At 43.1% G+C, this 25,976-nt stretch overlaps 1 protein-coding gene across 1 annotated transcript in view; it reads left to right on the top strand.

The window, feature by feature from the left end:
- LOC138262410 (uncharacterized) overlaps nt 1–25,976 on the top strand; it is a 232,154-nt gene that overhangs the window by 185,840 nt on the left and 20,338 nt on the right. Inside the window, exon 14 of the mRNA XM_069212312.1 lies at nt 5,808–5,995. Within this exon, the coding sequence (XP_069068413.1) occupies nt 5,808–5,995 (188 nt within the window). The remainder of the gene's footprint in view (nt 1–5,807; nt 5,996–25,976) is intronic.

Here is a 25,976-nt window from a genome sequence, read left to right as displayed (position 1 = left end):
CAATTAATGCATAGAAGTTTAGCTTTAGTGATTATGTCAAACAGATTTTCCTCTTTCAATACAAATCTCTTCTGCTTCAGTTCTGCGTACAGTTTTGATCCATGTTCCAGGACATCTAATAGATGTGTCTTTGTAACCTTATCCACATGTTGTTTGGTCATGAAGTTGTGTAGTCGCATAGGCTCAGTCATTTTAAAGGGGTTTCCTGGCTGTTGCATGAAATGGAGAAGGGTGTCAACATCTTTATTAAAAAGTTCCCTTCTCTTTCCCACAAGTTTGTGGTGAAGAACAGTTTAACAATAGCCCATCAATTTTTTATTTGTCATCTCTTAAAACAACATTGCAAATAGAAAGGCCTTCACAGTAAACTAGCTGCCTTTGAGAAACATATTCACTTTTACTTGTCTGACCATCAGTACCCTTGGAGCTTTTCTGTGATCTCTGGATTGTCTGTTCCGGTTTCATATCTGGATCCACAGCATTGAACCTTCCCTCTCTGTCTTTCACTTCAAAATGTTTTTGGATGAAATTTCTGCATAGGTATGGTGTTTGCACTAGTTTCTTCACTCTTTCCAAATACCAGGACCCATATCTCAGGTAATTTCTGCTATCAAATTCACAAAACACAGTAATCAGTGACTCCACAGTATTCAGGTGCAACTCCCAATCACCTTCCGGATCAGCATGTACCAAGTGTTTCACTAGAGCGATCATGTGTAAAACATTTCCCTAGTACTTGCAAACTTCTGATTTTTTTCTTCACATTCTTTGACAAACTCTACGAACTTGGTTTTCTGATTTTGAACTGAGTATATTGAACATTGCCTGGCTTTGCATTATGTCTTTTGAATGAAGTGCACCCTGTGCCCTGTTCGCTTCTGAGATAAGATATGCAAAACCTAATTTGTCATTCTTGCTCTAGAAAGCATTCCAACGCAGTGTCTCTGTAGCCTCAGATATGATGAGCATACCTTGTAATGAACCGAACATAATGAGTTCCGCTCAATCCTGACTGGACAGTTTTGTTTCCAAAGATTTCAACCTCAGTGAGTGCAATGTGTATGCTACATCCACTGAGATAACTTCCTGCACACCACAATGCAAATCTTGTAATGTGGAAAACACCCATCATTGGATAAGGATCATCAGATTTTACTGGATTGCTCATAGAAATGTTGGTTACTATACAGAACAAACCTTCACCACGGAAAATTGACAGGGTTGGCTGGTCTTCAAGCTGAGCATGCACATTTTGGAAACTTTTTAGAGCTGTGTATACTGTTGCGTAGTTTGTGACTGAAGATGTTATTACTGGTAAAAACCCAACATTCTTCAGTGGGATGGTATTCTAAGAGATTAGAGCATGAATTCCAGCCCACGGACGAACTGGCTTTTCTTCATCTTTCAGTCCACACTGAAAAAGCAATGTGATAAATTCAGTTAAATCAACTTTGCGGACCACAGCATCGGGTAGAAGAAGATCCAGGTCCTCTGCCACTTTTAAACTTTCTGGTAGACTGGGATCTGTCGAGGACTTGTAGTGATTTTTCTCACATTGACAAGGCAGTTGGGTTATAAGTTTGCAGCTTCATTTGTTTATACCTACAGCTGACACAGCTTGTTTTCCAGCAGCTACTTCATTGGTACCGTTTTGAAAAAGCACCATGACAGTATCATATGTGCTAGATATTCCAAAGAAGACATGTCTTCAAAATCAGAATTATCAAAAGCAGCAATTGCAAATCCTTTCCTAGTAATGTGACTTGGAAGTAGTGTGATGTCGGATTCACAAGATTTTACAGCATGAGCTGGTAACAAGTTCCTGCTCTGTACTATGTCATAATAACTTGTTGATACACTAATCCTATTAATTGAAGTGATTATCTCTCTACTTTTGCACTTGTCATAGATTGCGTGGGCAGTCATCATGTGTAGCAGTGGTTTCTTTTTGCCATGATGTAATTCATAAAACATGTTGTGGAAAAGACAGTACATTTGCACAGCATAAGCCTGTTAGTTCATGGGATTGTATCCCCTTCTTCGGTTATATCTTAAAAGCTGTCATCAATGCTGTTGGCTTCCGTTCCGAACTCAAGAACTTTAGTTTGTAACAGTTTTGCTTTGCTGATATTAAATCATTTAAAACATGTTAAGACAACATCAAGCATTCTTGTTGACTCCCATGATTTGCAGAGCACTGTGGCATCACAGCATTTGTCATTAAGTTTAAAAACTAAGGGGGTCATTCTGACCGCGGCGGACGGCGGTCGCCGCCCGCCAAGCGGTTCCCGCCGAAAGACCGCGGCGGTCATTCTGGCTTTCCCACTGGGCTGGCGGGCGACCGCCGAAAGTCCGCCCGCCAGCCCAGCGGGAAACACCCTTCCCACGAGGACGCCGGCTCAGAATGGAGCCGGCGGAGTGGGAAGGTGCGACGGGTGCAGTTGCACCCATCGCGAATTTCAGTGCCTGCAAAGCAGACACTGAAATTCTTCGTGGGGCCCTCTTACGGGGGCCCCTGCAGCACTGCAGGGGCCCCCAGGGGCCCGCGGCACCCCCTACCGCCATCCTGTTCCTGGCGGGAGAACCGCCAGGAACCGGATGGCGGTAGGGGGTGTCAGAATCCCCATGGCGGCGGAGCGCGCTCTGCCGCCATGGAGGATTCTCAAGGGCAGCGGGAAGTCGGCGGTACACCGCCGACTTTCCGTTTCTGGCCGCGGCTGAACCGCCGCGGTCAGAATGCCCAGCGGTGCACCGCTAGCCTGTTGGCGGTGCTACCGCCGACCTCCGCCATGGCGGTAATTACCGCCAGGGTCAGAATGACCCCCTAAATCTTTCAGGATGTTTCTTAAAATGGTTCCTGCTGATTTTACTGCATTTTGTGATCTTATTTTGGCAGCAAGTACTTCAGGAGGCAGATCAGCTGAGAACACCGTAAGTGGCTCGTTCTTTTTGTTAGACTGACAAAAATGAATTCTGTCATTGTACATTATCACCAGAAAATCTTAATTTCATTATTATGGATCAATACAGTTTCATCAATGTTGACCATTATTTCTCTGATCTCACTGAGTGTGAACCCTTAGCCAGCATTTAAGAGTGGTTTTAAAACGTCATTTGCTTCTTCAAAGAGTGCAAACTTAACTGAAGGGTGGTGGTTACCATTAATTTTTCATTCATATTTTCGAATGTATGAACGCATGCAGTTCGGGTGGGCATAGAAATAGGCTGCAAATACATTCACCTCGTTGTTTAGATCAGTTTCTCAACTGAAAACGTCATCCTGGAAAAAAAGTAGCTGCAGATAAAAAACACATGTTTGCCCTGTGAGACTCACATACTCTGTACTTTGTTCTTTCATCAATCCCTTATCAATCAATCCGTTTTTGTAGAGTGCAACTACTAACCCGTGAGGGTCTCAAGGCACTGAAGGGTTGGGGCAGACAGAGCCTCATTCGAAGAGCCACATCTTGAGGTTCTTCCTGAACATGGTGAGCGATGTGCTTTGTCTGAGGTGCAGAGGGAGTTTGTTCCAGCTCTTTGCTGTGAGGTAGGTAAAGGACCTTGCTCTGGCAGTGGTTTTCCGTATGCGTGGCATGATGGCCAGTGCTTGCTGGGCGGTGTGGAAGGCGAGGCTGTGGTTCAGGTAGGCCGGTCCGACGTTGTGTATGGCTTTGTAAGTGTGGGTGAGTAGCTTGAAGTTGATTTGTTTTTCTTTTGGGAGCCAGTGGAGGGTCCTCAGGTGCTGGGAGATATGTCCTTGGTGTGGGAGGTTGAGGAGAAGTCTGGCGGCGGCGTTCTGGATGAGTTGCAGCTTTTTGATGTTTCTCGTCGTGGTGCCGGCATAGAGAGCGTTGCCGTAGTCAAGCTTGCTTGTGACTAAGGCGTGGGTTTGCTGGGATCCATTTGAAAAGCTTCCAGAGATTGCAGAGGGCGTGCCAGCAGGAAGCGGGGACTGAGTTTACCTGACGGGTCATAGATAGGGAGGAGTCAACGATGATGCCTAGATTGTGGGCATGCTCAGTTGGTGAGGGCGGGGTGCTGAGAGATGTGGGCCACCAGGAGTCGTCCCATGCTCAGGTGGCATTTCCAAAAATGATGAGTTCAGTCTTTTCCGAGTTGAGCTTGAGGCAGCTTTCTCTCCTCCACCATTAGGCCCTTGTTATGGCTAAACACAGATTAACACACTGAAGATCATTTGCTTTCCGATCAGTTGTTGGAGGTGGACAAGGAGTAACCATCAATCTTCTAAGTGGATGGCCATTGGGTTTGGTTATTGCTTTCTCAAAAAACTTGGATTCTTGTTGTGATTCACTGGTGCTGCTAGTTTTTGACAATTTGTTTCCAGGCTTTTTTCCATTGCATATGACATGTAGCACTTGTTGTTACAATGATAAAGTATTTGATCCTCTTCACCCATCAGTTTCAATCTATTTTGTGAACTTCATTTTGCCATATTTCTGCAGCATCTCGGACTCTCTTCTGTCCGACCGCAGTTGATGTTAGCTTTTCTTTCAAATTAGTTTGGCATATGACACAATTTTCTTTGTTGAAGGAGTCCTCAGATTTTGTTAGCAACACTCAGTTGTGAGGAGGTGAAGATTCTCTGCTACCACCTGCTTCCCTCATGTTTACAAATTTGAATCAACAGAATACCTGAAACAAAGACAATATTAAAATAAATTACTAATATAATGGCTAAAATACATCAATATAGAGCCGCCATTTTGGAAAATGGCAGAGGGGTTGGTCCGAGGAGTTATTTTTTGTCTCTATAAGCCTACTAGACCCCCAAAACCTATATTTTGACATCAACATGGAGTATATAGGTCTCATGGTTCCTGAAATATTACATCATCACCGCAACACATCCACCAGTTTTAAAAATGTCGTCCGGAAAAACATCGGCCCAGATTAGCAATGTCTACCTAAGCTAAATTACGTCTCTAATTATATAAAACACAAATCAAAAATACAAATCTCTAGACAACAATTTTTTACAAAGGTATATCAAGAGGTATATAACAAGGTATATAACAAGTGGGATTTCCTCCACAGAGGGCGTACAGCTTAATCTTGGATCTTCCCATCACCCCTCATGCACCCATTTCCCCTTCCAGGACTCGTTGATGTGGCCATCATTCTTTCCATCACTGTCATTTTACCCAGTCCACCATCCAGGTGTCTTTGAAGGGGACTGTATGTTTGTCTAAATATATACATTTAGGGACTGTTTTTTGTGTGTTTTTCTTTGCACATGGTCTATGTATGTGTTTTGTAATTGTGAAACAGTGTACGGCCATGAATGCCAGTGGGTCTAGTGTTCTGTGTCTGATGCTTTCCGCTTTTGTGCTATTGTCTGTTAGCCTGTGCACATGAGTGCCACTGTGTCTGTTGTATGCGCCAGTATCTTTGTTTCTCTTGTGTGAGAATGTACTTGTCCAACTGTTTGTGTTCTTCAATGCCTTTGCACATTTATTGATATGTATAAATGTTGATTTCTGTGCTTAGGTGTCTATAGATATGTTCTTTGCTGTTCCTGAGTGTCTTTTGTTATTTCCAGTCACATATGCACACATACAATGTGTGACTGTATGTATGCTATGGCCTTCTAGAGGCATGCGCTACACAAAAAACAAACCTGCCTTTTACAATGGTTATTATTATATCAGTTCATAAAGATTCAGTTATCAAAATTGTAGCAGATCTTAAATCAGTGAGAAAATATTTTGATTCCAGAATGTGAAAAATGCAAACTGCATCATGGATGCATGCAACTGATTTTTGAGTTTTAATAACATTTTTTTCAGCACTAACATAAAGGATGACCTGCTTGCTATGATAGATGAAATGATCAGTGAAGGGCAGCTGATCGCCTATATAGATATTCTGAGGGAGATACTGTGGCCCAATGGAAAGCCTGCACAAATTCCCACCCGATCCTCAGAAGAGAAGCAGGAAACCAGATCAAAAGCAAAGGATCTGCTTCTGAATTTCTGTAAGTACTACATTGTTGTGACTGCTTTGTTTCCATATTTTTGTTTGCATACAACAATGGTGATTATCTTTGTTCCACAGTGCATTCATGAGCAGATATTGTTCTGGTAGGGTTAGTGGTTGTGAGAAATTCAGTTGTTGGTTGGAGGTGGGTGTGTATCCTTTTCATGCAATAGCCAATAAATTAACCTGTGCTTAACCTTCTGGCAGCTTGACACAAAAGCTGTCAGGCTTAAGTTAAAGGCAATCTGCAAAATGTTTATGCAGCACACAAACAGTAATAAAGTGAAAACACAAGAATAATCCTACACCAATTTAGAAAAATAAAGTACATTTTAATAAATTATTTGACACCAAAACAACAACCATCCAATTAGTAGAACTAGAGATATGCAATCTTGAAAGCTTGGGTTACCTTAGTGCTTAAAAGCACAAAGCACTAATTGTGGTTACCTGGTTGTGTCAGAAAGTCACAAGTTCAGGCCGACTGCGATGAATCGCATGCTGGACATAGGGACCAAGTTAGTCCTCCTCAGAAATGTACCTTCAATGTACCTTCAATCCTAGTTGCTGAGTGTTGCAGTGGTTGCAAGAAGCTTGAGGACTGTGATGTAGGCTCACGCTGAGGCTGCGTTGATTTCGAGAGCCTGCATGGTCTGCATCAAGGAGGCATCACACATCTGTGGATCCAATGAGTTATGCAGGCTGCTATTAGGTGTTGTCGCAGCTGTGTCGGTTCCGATGAGATGCTGCAACAAGCAGTGGTGGGTTTGCGTTATGATGCATGGGTTCTGGTGAGATCACAGCTGGGCTGGTAGAGCATCTTTAACCCAACTTCCAAGGGGCCAGGATGGGGCACCACTTAAGGGTTAGGACTCTCATCAGACAAAGTTTAGGAGAAGAGTTCAAGATAGCTGGATTCTCTTCTGTCCCTGAGGTTCTGATCAGGAGTGAAGCCAACTCACCCTTGGAGTCACTTTGGTGGTTCTGGGTTCAACATGCAGGTTCAGTCCTTCCTACTCAGGCAGCAGAGCAGTCCTTCTTGCAGCAGAGCAGCACAGCATCCCTTATACATCTTCCACATGTTCAGAAGTGTGCTGAAGAGTTGGGTCTGAAGGTTCACTACTTATAGTTGGTACCCACTTTGAAGTGAAAGAAGCTTCTAGAGTCCTTCCCTTTACAGAGGTGTCTTCGATTTACTGCCTACCTACCCTGGCTCCAGCTTGTCGGGGGTCACAAAAGACTAGTGCAAAATCCTTTGTGAGTGTGCTGAGACAGAGCTGGGTGAGCGTGGTAGTTTACAGCTTCACTAGCCCCTATCAAGTCAGAGATGGCCAACACCTGTTCCCCCTCTGTCTCTCTGTCTCAGAGTAATAGACAAACACCAACTGCCAGCTACACCTAGTCATGGGAACCGGGATACAGGCTGCAGGCATCAAATGGCTGGGGCATGAAAATTAACTTTCTAAAAGTGGCATTTTCAGAATTATGACTTAAAATCAGACTTTACTATTAAAGAAGGTTATAAATTACCATTCTTTAGAGACTGAAATCAACTTTCATACCTGCCTCCAATTGAAAGTTATCACTTATTAAATGTAGTAAGGTCAGATGCAGGCCGTTCAGTAGTGAAAAATGAATGTAAGGGTTTTTCACTACTCCAGCATGTAAAAGTAAAAAGTACAGATCCCACTTTTTAAATACACTGCGCACTGTCGTATGGGTTTTTTAGGTCCTCGCCTAGGGGTGACTTATGTGTTTTAAAAAGGAAGGTAGGTTTAGGCCTGACAAAAGGTTTATTTTGCCAGGTTGACATGGCAGTTTAAAACTGCACACACAGGCTGCAATTGCAGGCCTATGACAGGTTTAAAGGGCTACATAAGTGGGTGGCACACTCCTTGTTGCAGGCCCACTCGTAGCATTTCTTTTAAAGGCCCTAGGTTCACGGGTACTACTTTGCTAGGGACTTACAAGTAAATTAAATGTACTAGTTGGGTGTACGCCAGTTTTACCATGTTTACAGCACATTACCACTAGTGAGCATGGTAAAGTGTACCGAGCCCTAATGCCAACAAAAACAAAATCAGCAAAAAGAGGAGGATGGAGGCAAAATGTTTGGAGGAAGACCACCTTAAAGTTGACAAACAGTGGTCCAATGCACGTTTTGTTTTGCATACATGCAATGGCTAACTAGATGCCTAAAGTCAGCATCCCACTGCTGTCTGATGATATGCCTTATGAGGTACAAACATTTTGGGGCAGGTCTTCAGATAGTCCCTCTGGAAGTCTAACCCTTTCTACCTTGAGGTGGACCTACAAATAATCTGCAAATATCTGAAGACTTCCCTTTTATGATACACTTATACATGTAGCTCCTTCTCCCAAGGCCCTCGTCCATTAAAAGCTTTGACACATTTGTTGTTGTGCCAGAGCTTTACTAAATAAATAAATTAAAAAATAAAATATATATGGGAACAAAAGACCACATTTAGAAGTCAAAAGCATGTTTGGATAAGTTCAGCATTATTCTTTCATATTCTTCTTCTAATGGTTGCATCAACCCCATGAGGGCTTTCCACTTATTCTGCACCTGTACGTGCAGGGTCTATTTCTGTTCATGTCCGATTGTATTGAAAATAAGTATTAATTTCTTTGTGCCTTTGCCTGTGCAGAACTGCGTAATCCCCAGGGAATGATACCTTTGTACTTATAGTTCTAAGTAAATATACCTGTAAACAAACCTATTTTTATTTGCACATTGGGGCTTATGTCTGTATCCCTGTTCAATGTCAGTTTGGCAGTATTTTCATAGTGTATACCATACACATTTATGAGTCACAACAATCTAGGTGGTTTGTTGGTAGGTTGTTATTCAAAAGTTGTTCTTCCTTACTCGTTCAATTTTCATTGTGTTTCTGTAATGGTTTCTGAAATCAAATGTTTAAGGTTGCAAGTGCAGTCTTAGGCAATTTCAAATCTGAACCTACAGATGATAACATTGAGGTAAGGGCAGGCTTAAAGGAACAAGATTTATACAAATCTTTGACACTGTGATAAATGGACAGAATGGGGCAGAAGAACTAAACAGTCTGCTACTATGAGTAATCAGTTAAAACAAGTACCCATAGCATGTTCTGTCACAACCAAGAGCGATACATTCTTACAACAATAAATAACAAAGTGTAAGCACTTTTAGACTACAAAGTCTAAATAATGAGCACTATAAATATAATTCCACATTGCCAAATGATCATGTGCTAACACAGTAACTTCAATATGATGCAGATGATACACAACTCTGCTTGAAAGTCTACTCTAATTCAGACTTCCAGTTCCTCAAACACTGCCTGTACATCCTCCAGACCAGGGTGTCCAGCGCCTAGCTGATGCTCAACTCAACCAAGACAGAATTCCTGTTATTTCCCAAGAATAATAAACAAGAAACAATACATGCCTGGCTCAATGCCATGAACCTTGATAGCTTCGAACCACAACTTTCACTGAATGCCAAGTCACTTGGGTTCACCATGGGCACCTCTTACACATTGCCAAAAAACAATGAACGCCTGGTGCAGGCTCTTTCTTCTAAAGAAAATGAAGCTGTTTCTTCCAGAATATGACTTCAGTATTGCAGTTCAAACCCTTGTGGTGGTAATGCCATGCTCCATGGCCTTATGGACTCCACACTGGCACTGCTTGAGAGCATCTTAAATACCGCAGCACATCTCATCCAGGCCCAGATGAAATATGACCACATCACACCATCCTGATGGACTTCCATTTGCTCCCCTTGCCAACCTGCACCATCTTCAAAAACAGCTGTTTCATTTACAAAGCCATCAAGACCAAGACATCTGCTTGTCTTACATACAAGCTCACCATATCAGGTGGTCACAGGCTCACACACAGGAGGACACCATCAGCTACAGACTAATAAGTGTAAAAAAAAAAAAAGACAAAGCTGCAGACCTTTTCCAACTATGTTACCAGTATTTGAAACATCCTCACAAATTGACTGACACATTTCAGATAGCCACCTTTCCGAAACGAGGCCAAGAAACAGGTATGCAGAGTCCCTCAGGGTTCATCACTCAGCCGAACTGTGTTCAACATTTACATCGCTCCATTCACCATTATCATCAGATCTCAAGGCATTACCATCATCTCCTACGCAAAGGACACCCAACACCCTGACTGAGATGACACCCATCATGAGAACCAACTTCACCAACTACATGAACCTGGTAGCAGAATAAATTAGAACCAACTGATTGAAAATGAACTCCGACAGGACTGAAGTACCTTCCTTTGGAAACCAGAGCTCCCCTTGGGAGGCTGAAAGAACTGGGACCCCCACAAACACCCACTGACCACACCAGAAATCTGGGAATAATCCTGACGACAAGCTCAACATGACAACATAAGTCAACTCCCGGAGCTCTGCTTTCTTCCACATCCTATGAACGTTATGAGAAATCTTCAAGTTGCTTTCACAGAACAGACAAACTATCACGCAAGCACTCATAACAAGCTGACTCATTTACAGCAACGTACTCTACGCCGGGATTTCTCAGCAACTCCTGAACAGACGTCACACCATCCAGAACACTGCCGCAAGACTCCTATTCAACCTTTCTCATCGCACCCACATCTCACCTCACATCCGGGAGCTCCACTGGCTCCCCATTCACAGGCGCATCCAGTTCAGGTCTTTGGGCACTGGTCATATCTGCATCCCTGTGGAGTCGAGTCTGGTCAGGTAGTTCCTATATACAACGAAAATCACTGGGTCATTTACAACATGTTAGTACCATCTCCTGCTGTTATTTATCTGTAACCTTCTCTTTGTAAATGCAGGCCATTGTTGAATTGTCAACGTACTTTTAAATAGTCCCATGCAGTCGTGTGTATCCTGCACTGGATGCAAGTAAGAAACGATTTACACTAATCTATACTTTGAAAACATTTCATAATTTCTGATCAAACAGAACTCTTACAGCCTTTCTACCTATTTCCAGAATACATATTATGGAAAATAACTAACATACGGTCTCCAATAAGGGACAAGGCATAGGGTCTTGGTTCTAGAATGCAAGTGAGGGACAGTCCAAAACATCTGTACCCCCAAATTTCAGATCCTGCATTTAATGCTAACATTGTGTTTTCCAAGGTTAGGTCCTCTATGGTGCACACTGTGTGTGTACTGGAGAGTAGAATGAAAATCGTGTAATTTTGGGTGCCCACTTCTTCATGCAACCAGTAGATTTCGATTTTCCTTGACCTCACCCAAAAGGTTTCAGCCTGTGGATCTAGGTGTAAACAATACAAGTACTTCTTTCTTTAAAAGGGAGCTATCAGGGAAATTCATGGCACATGTAAGTACCAAGTTCATTGTATTGCTCCCCAACAATCTGGATCAATGCACATCTACTCTACATCATGTGTGTTCATTTAACATTTCGAATGATAGTTTGAGATGTAGCTAAATTACAAATGACTTGTTTGAGTCTGTAAAACGGGAAGGTATAGCGGACTTCTTCACCTTTTGCACATATGTTCACTTTACAGTTGTACCGTGTCTTTTCCCTTCATCTGATAGAAAAGAGCATACATAGCACACTTTGGTAGTGCCTATGAGGAGTGTTTATTTAAGTGCAGCATGAGTGGTGTGTAACCTAACCACAGTGGGGCTTTGTAGGATGTTAACATCAAATAGGTTTTCACATTGAGCAGGGTTTGTGATGTCACAGTGCTCAATGGGGGTTGCTGTCAGTTACCCAGAGCATGCAAGGTGAGCTCTAGGTACCCTGCTAGTAGCTGAATAAAGAGAAGCATTTCTTACTTGTTTTGTTTGGTGACACATTGTCTGCCTGAAACTGTCTCACCAGCTGCTGTACAGCTGGACACATGTTGTGCCCATCAGTCTTTCTTACGCCATGATTTTGGACTAGCCCAGAACTTACAACCAGATCCTCACCAGTGAGGGTTGAGTTTAATGAAGGTCATGTATATTAAATTTTATGCTGACCGAAGGAATGATCATTTAGGCATCTGTTTTTGTTGCCCACCGCCCCTGCATCAGCTACCCACTGCGCTCGTGTCAACATGGAGCAGCCTGGGACTCGCTGTGTGGGTCCCAGCATGCATTGCGTGAGGCCGCATATTCATGGTTTGTCACTTCCTGGGTCATTGGTGCACCTTTGAAGACCCACACATCATACTTGATGACCCTCTTTGTGATCAGTGCTCTGAAGGGATAGTGTGTCAGAAGCGGTACAACATTGTTCACATTTCGACGAAGAGGAAGCACTGCAAAGAGAAACACAGAGATAGGCACAAGACTTACCTAAACAAACCAGAGAACACTAAACTAGAAAGAGGACTAAACTGAAACAGCTATGTCACCTAGCCACAGTGGGGTTCGTAGAAAGTATATACTCAGCAGGTTGCCATAGTGATCAGGGTTTGTGAGCTCAGGGTGTTTCAGTGCGGCCGGTGTCAGCTATGCTAGGGCAGGCAGCGGAGCTCCATGTATGCTTCAGGTATCTCAATAAAGATAAGTGTTTTTGACTTGTTTTTGTCTCCCATACTCACTTCAATTAGTCTAATCCATCACTACATTATACAATATTCCTTTATCATACAGTCATATATGCACGCTTCTCATAGATAGTTATGTGTACATGCATTAAACACCCAGCATCACTACATTAGCACTATTTCTTTTTGCTGATCATCTAACTTCACTCTATGTTCGTTAACGCAAAACTGTCTTTCAATATCCTTTTAATGCTGTCTAGATATCAGAAAGTGAAACTTCTACTGCGTGCTCACTAAACTACAATTTAGTCACCTAATGTACTTTGCCCCTCTGCACCAACACTGAAGCTGCTTTACCTAAATAGAGAAAACGTCATCCAGTATGTAGTAGGTTTTGTCACTTCCAATATTCTTTCACACTTTAACTTAACAATTATCACTTATGTTGTGTAACTGCTGGATTAGATTTCCCTCACAACATGGCCTTTTGTGTAGAGTTCCACAAATCTAGGGTGGTATGAGTTCTTGTCTAAAGACCATCACTTTGTTTATTCACATTTGCCATTTTAGCATTTGCTGTCCAGCATATTTGAGCAGATAATGTGGTTGCTACCTGCAAAGTCATTTCACATTATCTGTAAAGATCATTACCTAATTTTCAAGGGTTCTCCTGGACCTTCAAGTAACCAATCACCATAATCTCCTTGTGGAAAGAAGATTCGTAATCCAAGGTAGGTTGTAAAGGTGCTTTATTAGAGAGCAGGTAGTTCCTAGCTGCTTCTGACTTCTTCCAACCGCCGTTTCCCAGTGATCTTACCATTCCAGAATGCCAACTGTCATCACAGCACGCATGGGCTGCGCGCCACGCTCTAGTTAGATACCACAAATCCCGCCACTTTAACAATGTTACAACTACAACATACTAATAACGGCTAATGAATACAACCATTCTTAAACATGTTTATAGGTTACTTAACATTAATACTCCTATCAAAGAAAATATACATAATGCCTATAAGAGCGATTAGGAAGGTACAAAATAGACTCTAATTACTCAACAGAAAATCTTTATATTTCTTTGGTTGTGCAATAAGTCTAGCGCTATGGGTAGCCACCAGTCGAAGTTCATTTTTTTTGCCAATGCAGGTAGCCACCAAAGGAGTTCTATATTGTTTATTAAAGAGACTCACCTATTCTAACACAACTTGGTTATTTTTACCTTTATCGTGTACCCCTTTATTACCCACAACCTCTGGCCATAACCAATCAAAGCCAGTTTTCGACTCTCCATACACTTCCCTCTCAGATTTCCGCTTTAAATTTGTATTTAGATTTTATTCCCATGAGCCACATTTTCCCATCACTTAACTTGGATTGGAATACTTGCTGTTTCCTTTTTGTGTTTTACAACCCAACTTTACCTTCACCCAATAACCAGCTTAACATCTCTCACACTGTAGCTTTGATCATAATGTTCCTTATAACCTTTTTGCACCTTTAAAATATTGCTTTTGACCATTACAGGGAACACTTACTCTGAATCCTTAAATTCATCCAAGCTCTATTATCTTTGGTGAACGGTTCTCTTCCTCGGAGTATTTTGAAAGGACTATACCCAGTGAGAGTAGGGGTTATTCTGGAGGCCCACACCATACTAGCTAACTCCTTTTCCCAGTCAACACCTGCACTAATGGCTGCCTGTATAGATCCCATAATGACTTGGTTGAAACGCTCCACAGCACCATTACCTGCAGGATGGTGTACTGGCATATGTTTTTTTAATGCCATTCCTTAACAAGACATTCTTCTACTTATCCAATACAAATTGAAGCCCATTGTCACTCTGGATCGATCTTGGAATGTCTTCCCTTAAAAACACTCCAGACACAAATGAAATTATCAGAGATGTGTCAATTTTTTCACACACTTTATATTCAGGCCACTTTGAATAAAGGTCCAACAGGAGTATTACATACTTGGAATCACCTAACAAATTCAATACTGGACCCCAAATATCAACAGCTAACTCTTCCCAAGGACCTTCAGGACAAACACCTTCACCTAAAGCAGATCTAAAAACCTTTAAAGACTTGTCTGCGTTGGCACACATCTCACAAACATGCGCAGTTCTTTCAATGTCACCATCCAACCCAGGCCACCAATACAACATTTTCACTCTTTTTATTTTTTTATTTTACAATGCCAAGATGGCTTTCATGTGTTCCATTAAGAAATGTATCCCTAAGAACTGTAGAGGGGACAATCTTTTCACCTCTCATGAGGAAATCACAGTCATTTATAAGCAACTCATCTTTAATTTCCCACCACTTAAGATATTCCTTGGACAATTTGTTTTTGCTTGGCCAGCCTAACCAAACATATTCCATTACTGCACATAAAACTTCATCATTGCTATTAGCTGTTAACCACTCCTCCTTACTTATAACATTGTTCTCTGAATCAGTAAACCCTACTTCTGCGTCATCTGCTAGGGCTACACTATATTCATCCCACTCACATGCACTACAATCCTTCATGGGTAATGGTGACCGTCTTAAATAATCCGCCACCTTATTTCTAAGACCTGGCAGATACACAACCTCATAGACGAAGTCCAATAATCTTAACAACATCTTAACAATACGGGGAGTAGCCTTCACCACTCCCTGTGACGTTAAAACCATAACTAAGGGCTTATGGTCAGTCCACAGTATGAACTTAGAACCCCATAGGTAATGTCTACATTTTTCCATTCCGCAAACGGCTGCCAGCATCTCCTTTTTAATGACAGATAATTTATCTTCCGTGGGAGATGAGGCACGTGAAGCAAATGCTATCATTCATTCTATACCCTCAGATTTTTGTGTCAGTACAGCACCCAGACTTTTGCCACTAGCATCAACAGTTAGGATGCTATGCTCTAGGCTGTCAAATCCTTGTAAAGGAATAGCAGTGCAAATTTCTTGTTTAATCTGTTCAAATTCATTCAATTCTGTGTTCCACTTAAACTCTTGTTTGTCCTTAAGCAGTTGCCTTTAATTCATAAGTTTTAGTGGAAAAGTGTTTTACAAATTTTGCATAGAACTCTGCTAACCCTAAAAAGGACCCCACTTCATCCTTAGTTACAGGAGTGAAGCATCCTGGATAGCAGACAAAATACTTTCTTTTGGAAGGATGTCATGCCTACCAACTTCATGCCCCAAATACGTAACAGACTTCCTGGCAAATTTGCATTTTTTGAGTTCAGCAGTCAACCCATTAGTAGCAAGCCTTTCCATTAATAGCATTAATCTTGCATCATGTTCTTCCTTGTCTTTCCCCATAATGAGTATATCATCTGGAAATAAGTAACACCTTCAATGTCGCACAATATTTTGTGCATTAACCTTTGAAAAACAGCAGCAGCGGAACCAAACGGTTTCGAACAAATCTGTAACACCCAAAAGGTGTTATAAATGATATTAATTTCTTACTTGAATTGTGTAAAGGAATCTAATGGTATGCCGACTTCAGATAAATTGGAGAAAACCACTGACTACCTTTAGTCAATAACTCATCTATCTTGGGAAGTGGAAATGTATCCACTACTATAGTCTTGTTCAGCTCTTTTAAATCAACACAGAGCTTAATTTGTCCATTAGATTTACAGGCTACTACCAAGGGTGCTAACCATTCAGCACTTTCAATGGGTTCTGTTATACCACTACTTTCTAATATGTCTAGTTCAGTGTTTTTTAACCACTGTTCCGCGGCACACTAGTGTGCCGCGAGATGTTGCCTGGTGTGCCGTGGGAAAAATTCGAAAGATTTAAAAAAAAAAAAAAAAAACTCAAATTTTCGCCCACTAGGGCGGCGGGCGCCGGACTGTAGGACATTGTGAACGGGTCGTTACGACCACGTCCACGCCAGCGCCAACCGGCTTCTCGCCAGGAAAGCCCGACGAGTCAGTTGCGCGTTCCCATGTCTCCATGGGAACGCTCCGGGTGTCGATGACGCGTTTCCCTGTATCCAGGGAAACGCTTGAGGACTTCCGGGGCAGCGACGGTGAAAAGGGGCCAGAGCCGAAAGACGCGGAGAGGGAGAGCGCGATGAGGTCAGGACGAGGTGAAGGAGGTCAAGTCAGGAAGAACTGGAGTCGAGGAGCGGGACGAGGAGGACGAGAGAGCGGCGGTAACGAGAGACAAGGAGAAGGAGGTCTACCACGGAGAAGAGCCGGAGCAGAACAGCCGAGGAGCCAGCCACGACCCAGGAGGGTCGTGGCTTGCAAAGGTACGGTCCCTCCTGGGGACGCGGGAACCTAGATACAACAAAGCGCTGGCTCAACAGTGGAGGTACTGAGTGATATCTCTTGAGCCACACTGAATGTGAGTCTTTAAGCCCACAACCCTTCTGGATTAAGCCTGACTGTCCACCCTCACTACTCTGAAAGTCAAGTGCCTGAACTAAAGGGATTGAATTTTCTGGCTATCCAGTTTGGAGTGCACCAGTACTGTGATCCTGTGACACCAGTGGTAAGTGACATGAGCCACACAGGGTAATATCCATTAATCTCTGACTGTCCCAGGGCCCTAAGAGAAAGGCCTTAAAGTGGGCCCATTGTATTTAATCTCTTGCCTCTTCTCAACTGTGAACACAGGAATGTGTGTACTGTATGTATGCTTCATAAGCCCTGCAACTAATGGTACAGCTGGTCCTGCTTGTGGTTGAGGCAGTATTGTTTTAAAGATGATTAAGGAATCATTATGTTGAAGAATAGCTTCAATGTTCCATGTAATCACTGCCCAGTTGTTGACCTCCCTGAATGTTACTATAACTTCCCCCATGTAAATCTGGTTTCGAAGCATGTGTGAAGTTTTAGGGAAATATGTATACCCAACCGAAGTCAGACATTGTCTAGCATTTACCAAGGAGGAACAGCCGAAGTCGTATGTCGCGGCCATTATTTTGCTGGTTTTGTCTGAGGCAAGAACCCTTGGGGCTTTTCCCACTAGTCTGTTTCTGTATGGGATGCTCTGCTTGGGTCTGTGTTCTACGGGATGCTCCTGTCTGGGGAAGTTCTCCTTTCAGCAACCATTTTAGTGTCTCTGTGCCCAAGCCTGTCACACCTTTGTATTGTGCATTGTGAAAGAAATGGAATTACAAGTGATGGAAGGTTACACATATGTGTGGTCTAGTCACAGTGTGTGGCTTCCAGGGACCCCGATGCTGCATAAACTTGCTGCAGAGGTGCTGAACCAATTTGATGTCTACGTAACCAGATGCTTCTAAACCAGCGTCTCCGAGGTTTCAGATTGAACTCAGTCTCCAAAACCTGATACTTGACCCTTGAAACTGCGCCATTGGTGTTAAAAACACCATGCTATCTTAATCCTTCTGGCGTGTGCATTGACAGTAGATGGAGACTGGGCTCCATGCAGACGACTGTATGTTGAAATATTGTGGGGCAAAACATTTGAGGCCTAAATATCGAGAACCAAAATATTGTGGTTCGGTACACATAATAAGTACAGTTTTGCTATGATAGAGTCCACACAGTTTAAATAGCGGCTCTGATCAAAGCAGGTCCCTACTTCAATCTAGATAGCCACAGAAAGCACACTTCATGTCCTAGATGTGGAGAACCATTATTGGAGACTGACAGGCCTTTCATGACGTGTGTGAGTTACCTTACATCTCCCTCCCTGAGAGTCATTTGACAGCTATTAGACTAGAGACCCCTCACCATTACCCGTTATTGCTTGCACCGGGTAACTCCACTATGTACCTGTCACCCCACAACCCCTTCCCCTCTTCTACGGTAATAGAAACCCCAGAGAAACCCCGTCACTTACCTTGGTATTATTTCTGTTTTTCTTGCCGGTAATGCTGGAGCCACCAGAGCCCACCAGAGCCTCCAACCTAACTATAAATAGCTCCGGTGTCACTGTTACACTAACAGGAGGAGGACAGGAGGAGACATCGCAGTAGATCGCCGATGAGCAGAAGAGCACCAATGGATCTGGATTTGGAGGAAACATGAGCAGAAGAGCGCTGACTGATGGATCTGGATGGAGACATGCGCAGAAGAGTGCTGAGTGTGACGGACAGCGGCTATCTGGAGGAGACAAGCGCAGTAAGTACTGAGTGACAGTGAGATACTGCAGTGATGGACAAGTTTTTGAAAAGGAAAGAACTGGACTCTGAACAAAATTTGGAGCCAGATGAGAGCCCAAGTATGAGTGTGGATCAAAAGAAAGCAAAGATGGTTAGCTCAAGCAAATTCTCTGGCACAAGGCAATATAGCGAAAGCTATATTTCATTTGGATTTACTTTCACCGGAGATGCAAACAAACCAACTCCACTGTGCGTGGTGTGTGGTGAAAGGCTAGCTAACAGTGCTATGGTCCCAAGCAAACTTAAACGCCATCTCCAAACGAAACACCCTTCGCTTCAAAACAAGAATGCAGACTATTTTGTTCGCCTGCGTGAAAACACGGAGAAAGAGGCAACTTTCATGAGAAAAACCACAAAGGTAAATGAAAGAGCTCTTAAAGCTAGCTATCAAGTTGCTGAACTTATAGCCAAGTCAAAAAAGTCGCACACTGTGGCAGAGACATTAATACTTCCCGCCTGCAAAGCTATTGTAGAGGAGATGCTCGGACCTGAAGCAGCTAAGGAAATAGCCAAAGTCCCTCTCTCAGACAACACAATTTCCAGACGTATTAATGACATGTCTGCAGACATCGAAAGTGTGGTTTTGGAAAAGATCCGTATCAGTGAGAAATTTGCATTGCAACTTGACGAGTCTACTGATATCAGTGGACATGCTCAACTCTTGGCCAATATGCGTTTTGTTGATGGTGATGCAATTAGAGAAACTTCTTTTTTTGCAAGGCATTGCCAGAAAAAACAACAGGAGAAGAAATTTTTCGGGTCACATCAGAATACCTTGAACAAGGAGGACTTAAGTGGGAAAACTGCACAAGTGTCTGCACCGATGGAGCTGCAGCCATGGTCGGGCGCACCAAAGGCTTTGTAAGCAGAGTGAAGGAAAGAAATCCAGATGTTATTGTTACGCATTGTTTTTTACACCGTGAGGCCCTCGTAGCCAAGACTTTACCAGCAGACCTAGTTCATGTGTTGGATGATGTTGTGCGCATGGTAAACTTTGTAAAGTCACGACCCGTGAAAACTCGCATATTTGCAGCTTTGTGTGAGGAGCGAAGCATAAAACCTTGCTGTTTCATACGGAGGTCCGGTGGTTGTCGCGTGGCAAGGTCTTGGTTCGTGTGTATGAGCTGCGGGAGGAACTTAAAGTGTTTCTGACAAATGAGAGGTCAGATTACGCAAAGCTGCTTGCAAGTAATGAGTGGTGTGCAAGGCTGGCATACCTGGCAGATATATTTCATCATCTGAATGAACTGAACACACGAATGCAAGGCCGAAATGAAAACCTGCTTACAAGTACAGATAAAATAAATGGATTCCGTTCAAAGGTGTAACTCTGGCATCAACACGTGGAAAGTGGCAATCTTGAAATGTTCACACTCACCAAGCAATGGCAAGGTGTTCACACTGCTGCACTGTGTGAGATAATAGTTAAACATTTAAAAACTCTTGAGGAGAAGTTGTCATTTTATTTCTCTTCAGTCTCCACTGAATGCCTTGACTGGGTTAGGGACCCTTATAGCTCAGCATCAGTTGGTGGAAAGGACATGACTTTACAGGAGCAGGAGGAACTAACTGAACTGAGACAAAATCGTGGTTTCAAGCTAAGATTTGCTGATCTACCTTTGGACAGTTTTTGGTTGGATACTGCCAAGGAGTTCCCCCTTCTGGCAAACAAAGCTATTTTGACATTGCTCCCATTTTCCACTACATATCTGTGTGAGATGAGCTTTTCAAGCATGATTGCTATAAAAACTAAATACAGAGAGAGACTGAGAGCTGTTGACGAAGAGCTACGTGTGTGTCTTTCTTCGATTCCAGCCAGAATATCAGCTTTGTGTTCAGCCAAACAGGCCCAGGTTGCGCACTGAATAAAGTATTTTATAATTTTTCATATTTCTGTTTACTTACTATTTCATAATAAAGTAATTATAAAATACTTTCTTTGTGTTTATTTGATTCCTATTCAAGAGAATTACTTTATATATAGTCAATATAGGCACAGAGTTAAATTTTTTAACATTTTCTAATGGTGGTGTGCCTCGTGATTTTTTTCATGAAACAAGTGTGCCTTTGTCCAAAAAAGGTTGAAAAACACTGGTCTAGTTCATGCATTACAGCTTCCTTCACTTTCATGGGAATGTTCCTCACTTGGTGGCATACTGGGGTAGCTCCTTCCTTAACTACAATTTTATGTTTAAATTTGGATAGTTTGCCCACATTACCCGAAAATACTAGGGAGAATTTCTTTAATAACTCATCTTCTAATAGTTTACGAGGTTCCTCTAGAGATAATACTTGTGTATCACTACTAGGATTTAGTATGGCTCCTAATGCTCCTTAATCTATCCACCCTAACATAGATGGTCCTTTTGCCTGCAACAATCACAGTACTTTGTGCCTCCCTGCCTATAAATTCAAACGTTAAACTCTTACATCCCACTATAGGAATCCTCTCACCCGTAAATGTAACTGGGTGAACACTGGAAGGTGATAATTCACCTCCTAGTAATTTTGAGAATTTTTCCTCCCAGGTGTCTTTACAAATGATAGTATAAGGTGATCATGAATCAGCTACCATAAGTATCTGTACACCTCCAATTTTCATATCACACAAATCTTTCTTTTTCATCACGTTGATTCCTAACACAGTGTTTCAATACTTAAGATACAATCTTCGTCCTCTGATTCAGAACCCTCAACAGGACATTCCTGCCCATCCCCATCACACCTAACCACTGAATTATTAACTTTTTTCCTACAAACCTTCGCAAAATGCCCCATAATGCCACAATAGGCACATTTAGATTTAGTTGCAGGGCAACTCTTGTCTCTCGAAAATGTCCTTTGTTCCCACATCTGTAAAACACAGCACTTTTCTCCTGCAAATATTTCCTCGGTCCAGGTTTTTGCATAGCACTCCTTATATTAACAAACATCTTCTCCTCATTCATAACTTTATTGCTCAGAGCAGCTTAGGCACAATGCTTTGATAATTCTGCTTTCTTTACTATGGCAAGAATTTCGTTCATGGAAGCATCTCCACATACCCATAGCTTTTCTTGCACCCCTACATTATTAGAATGCATTAGAATTTGATCATGAATAAGTTCATCGTGTAGTTGTCCAAACTTGCAAATGATTGCCAACTTTTTAAGAGCAGACAAATACTCATCAACTCTTTTAACCTTGCCTTGTTTGCGTTAAAAGAAATTAAATCTGTCCATAGCTGCACAAACAATAGGTTGGTAATGTGCGTCTAAATCTCCCAAGGCGTGTTTGAACACATCAGGATCATCACTAGCTCTTGTTTTCTTTTACATTTGGGTAAAAACTCTTTGACCTTCTGTTCCCAAACTATGCAAAAGTATACGTTTTCTTCTGACACTCAAATTCTTCCCTGCTCTCATCTTCAATGGCAGCAATATAGTTTAGGAAATAATCTTTCTAATCCGTCCACTTCATTGCAGGTTCACCTGCTCTGGGAAGAAATGGTACAGGAGGTGTAAGAGAAAATGCTTGCGCGCACATGTTTTTCTTTTTTTTTTTCCCTGAAAAAATTTAATAAGAAGATTCCCTAGACCACAATAGGTATGCTCCACTTACGCCCTATGAATCACTATGAAAATACACACACACAGTACTGTCAATCTAACAATAGCTGAACAGTGTTGAAAAAGGTGTCCGCAGCATCGGGGTAACCCCTTGAAATTATTATCTCGGGTGTTTTATGTGATACGTACAGGCATTTGTTACCCTTAAAAAAGGCATTTTGCCTTACCTTAAAATGATGTCCTTCTAGGCACGGATACGGAGTGGCATGCCAATGCCTGACTTCAAAATGGTGGCCCTCTCTTTACGTGCGTCGACGTGCCAATGCCAGACTTAAAAATGACTGCACGCTCCTTATGTGCGTCAAGGAGGACTGCATGCATGCGTCCAGTGCATGCACGCTCCAGGAGCCGATCCCCTTTCCAGACAACGCAGCACCACTTCCACAGTCCTGCAGTTCCTCTTATCCACCAGCGAACCGAGATGAACCATGCAGCACATCCAGAACACCTCCAGGAAATTGACCACAACCAGCGAGCTATACGTCAATGTCCGGCAGCTAATTGTCATAACTTGCTCTCCAGTAGCCGCCAGTAGACCGTTTTGAAGGCAGCACGATGGAGAAACTTGTCGCCAGTTTGTGGAAAGAAGATTCGTAATCCAAGGTAAGTTGTAACAATGCTTTTTTGGAGAGCAGGTAGTTCCTAGCTGCTTCTGACTTCCTCCAACTGCTGTTTCACAGTCACCTTACCATTCCAGAATGCTGACTGTCATAACAGCATAAACGGGCTGCGTGGCACACTCTAGTTAGATACCACACTCCTGTGTTCCCCTAGTGTACATCTCTTCTTTTCTCATGTCATCTCCTTCTGTAGTCCCAGTGTTACATAATGTTGGTTTGTATGGCGTCTTTTTTTTCTAATTGTTTTTTAAGATTTCTTAGCATAATCCTTCCTCTGTTTCATTGTGTTGCTGCATAGCATGTCGTCAGTCAAAAACAACATAAGAAGCCCTGAGACACTCTTTTCATACTGGCAGGATACTTAAGCATGTATTTCCTTTACACTTCATGAAGCCACTTCTTGACTGCTCTTTCCTTTTGTATCACCCAGGTGTAGAGTGGGTAGATATGGACTTCTGTGTTCTGACATTTGAATGGGACTCCTTTGTTTTAATTGCTCTGCCTTTGAAGTTTAGAGGTGTGGAAGTGTTATTATAGTCTGAAACTTGCTTCTGGCTGTCACCTTTTCTGCCTCTGGGAAACCCACCTTTGGAAAATATTACCCCTACAACAAAATTGTACACCTTGAGACCTTAATTTCAGGACATGCATTTTTGTGGGTGCCCGTTAGAAATGGGGTCTCTAGTTGGCAGTCGGATTACACCCTGTCCACGTAGGGACCCTCACTCTAGTTAGGGTAAGGGAGATACACAGCTCAGATAACTCCTGTTCACCCCCTTGGTAGCTTGGCACAAGCAGTCAGGCCTATCTCAGAAGCAATGTGTAAAGAATTTTCACATGATGCATAGTAATACAGTGAAAACATTGCAAAAGGACAACACACCAATTTTAGAAAAATAGCCGATATTTATCTGTGTAAAACAAGACCAAAACTAAAGAAATCCAACATACAGTAATAAATATATGAATTTTGCAAGAACTACTTAATAATACAGTTCCTTGAAGTCAATAGCACTGTCTGGGGCTATCACAGCGTCATGAACAACAAATCCAACAGTTCAGGCCGACTGCAGGTTCGAGGGCCAGCTACGGTGTCAGGAAGACCCGCAAACAGTACCTTAAAAATGTAGGGCGTCTTGTTCCTCGCAATGAGATCAGGGAAGCGACGTCGCTGGCGTCGGCAGGTGTTAGTTCTAGAGGTCGGTGCAGGAGTCGTCAGGCCCTTCAAGTCCCACACATTGCATATTGAACTCCCGGCAATGACGAAGTCAGGAGCGCTGGCATTGATGGTGTTGTGACAGCAGTACAAAGTGGGATGATGCGACGTGCTTTGCCCACAGGTCATGGTGCAGGCAGCAGCTCGGGAACGGCATCCAGGGCTGCGTTGTGAAGTGGGGCGGTGCGACATGCAGTGTCTCCAGGTCTCGGTGCAGGCAGCGGTGCGTCATTGTTGAAGCGCTGACATCGGGAGGCCCATGGCAGTGGTACGATGCAGGGCGGGCTCTGTGCTGCGCCCACAGGTTGTGGTGCAGGCAGGGGCATCTGTTGACGAAGCTGCAGTCGATGGTGCTGGCGTCGGTGGACCGGGGTTGTGGTGCAGGATGGGACGGTGCTTTGTGTACCTCGCAAACGGTGTCCTCAGGCCACTGTGCAGGCAGCAGCTTCGGTGTCACCGTAGAGCATTGTCAGGGATGCTAAGGCTGCAGTGTGAGCAAGGTGATGCGGAGTGCAGAGCCCGCAGGTCATGGTTCAAGCAGCGGCTGGGTGACGGCATCAGGTGGTGTCGGTGAGACCAGGGTTACGATGCGAAGTGGGGCATGACTCCGTGCGGCATCATCAGGTCATGGTACAGGCAGTGGCATCGTTGATGGCGCCATTGTGGTTTTTCTTCTGTTGCAGCACCAAACACACAGTTCCCAGTGTTGTGGGCCGATAAAGTCTTTGATCTCCCTGAGACTTCCAACAGAAGGCAAGCTCTACTTCAAGCCCTTAGAGAAACTTTACAAGTAACTTCAAAGTCCAGTCTTTGTCCTCTTTAAGGCAGAAGCAGTAACTGCAGGCCAAACCAGCAGAGCGCACACAGCAATGGGGCAGTACCCCTCCTCCAGCTCTTCAGCTCTTCTCCATGGCAGACTCTTGATTCAGAAGTGTTCTAAAAGTCAGGGCTTTTGGGTTCATTACTTATACCCATTTCTGCCTTTGAAGTAGGCAAACTTCAAAGGAAAGTCTCCGCTGTGGACAAGCTCCTGCCTTGCCCAGACCTTGCCCCAGACACACACCAGGGGGTTGGGGGTGGCATTGCGTAAGGAAAGGCACAGCCCTTTCAGGTGCAGTTGTCAGCTCCTCCCTCGCCACTCGAGCCCAGGAAGCTCATCAGGATATGCAGGACCCTCTCCTGTTCCCTTTGTGTCACTGTCCAGAGGGAATTTACAATCAGCCCTACTGTCAGTCTGACCCAGACGTGGATTCCACAAGAAGGCAGAGCCACAGAATAGGTAAGCAAGAAAATGCCCACTTTCTAAAAATGCAATTTTCCAACTGACAATCTAAAAACCAACTTTACCAAAAGATGTATTTTTAAATTGTTAGTTCAGAGATCCCGACTCCATATCTCTATTTCCTCCGAATGGGAAACTGCACTTAAAATATATTTAAAGACAGGTCCTTATGTTACCCTATGTGAGACATAAGCCTTGCAACAGTGAAAAACAAATTTGTTAGTATTTCACTATCAGGACATATAAAACACACCATGTCCTACCTTTTAAATACAATGCACCTGCCTATAGGGCTACCTAGGGCCTACCTTAGGGGTGACTTACGTGTAGTAAAAGGGAAGGTTTGGGCCTGGCAAGTGGGTACACTTGCAAGGTTGAACTGGCAGTGCAAGACTGCACACACTGACACTGCAGTAGTAGGCCTGAGGCATGTTTACAGGCTACTTATGTGGGTGGCACACTCAGTGCTCCAGGCCCACATAAGTAGCATTTGATTTACAGGCTCTCTGCACACATAGTGAACTGTACTAGGGACTTACTAGTAAATCAGATATGCCAATCAT

The sequence above is a fragment of the Pleurodeles waltl genome, chromosome 2_1 (genome assembly GCF_031143425.1).
Source record: "Pleurodeles waltl isolate 20211129_DDA chromosome 2_1, aPleWal1.hap1.20221129, whole genome shotgun sequence".
NCBI lineage: Eukaryota > Metazoa > Chordata > Amphibia > Caudata > Salamandridae > Pleurodeles > Pleurodeles waltl.
Note: the sequence above shows the minus strand (reverse complement) of the source record. Positions and strands in the feature narration are given on the sequence as shown.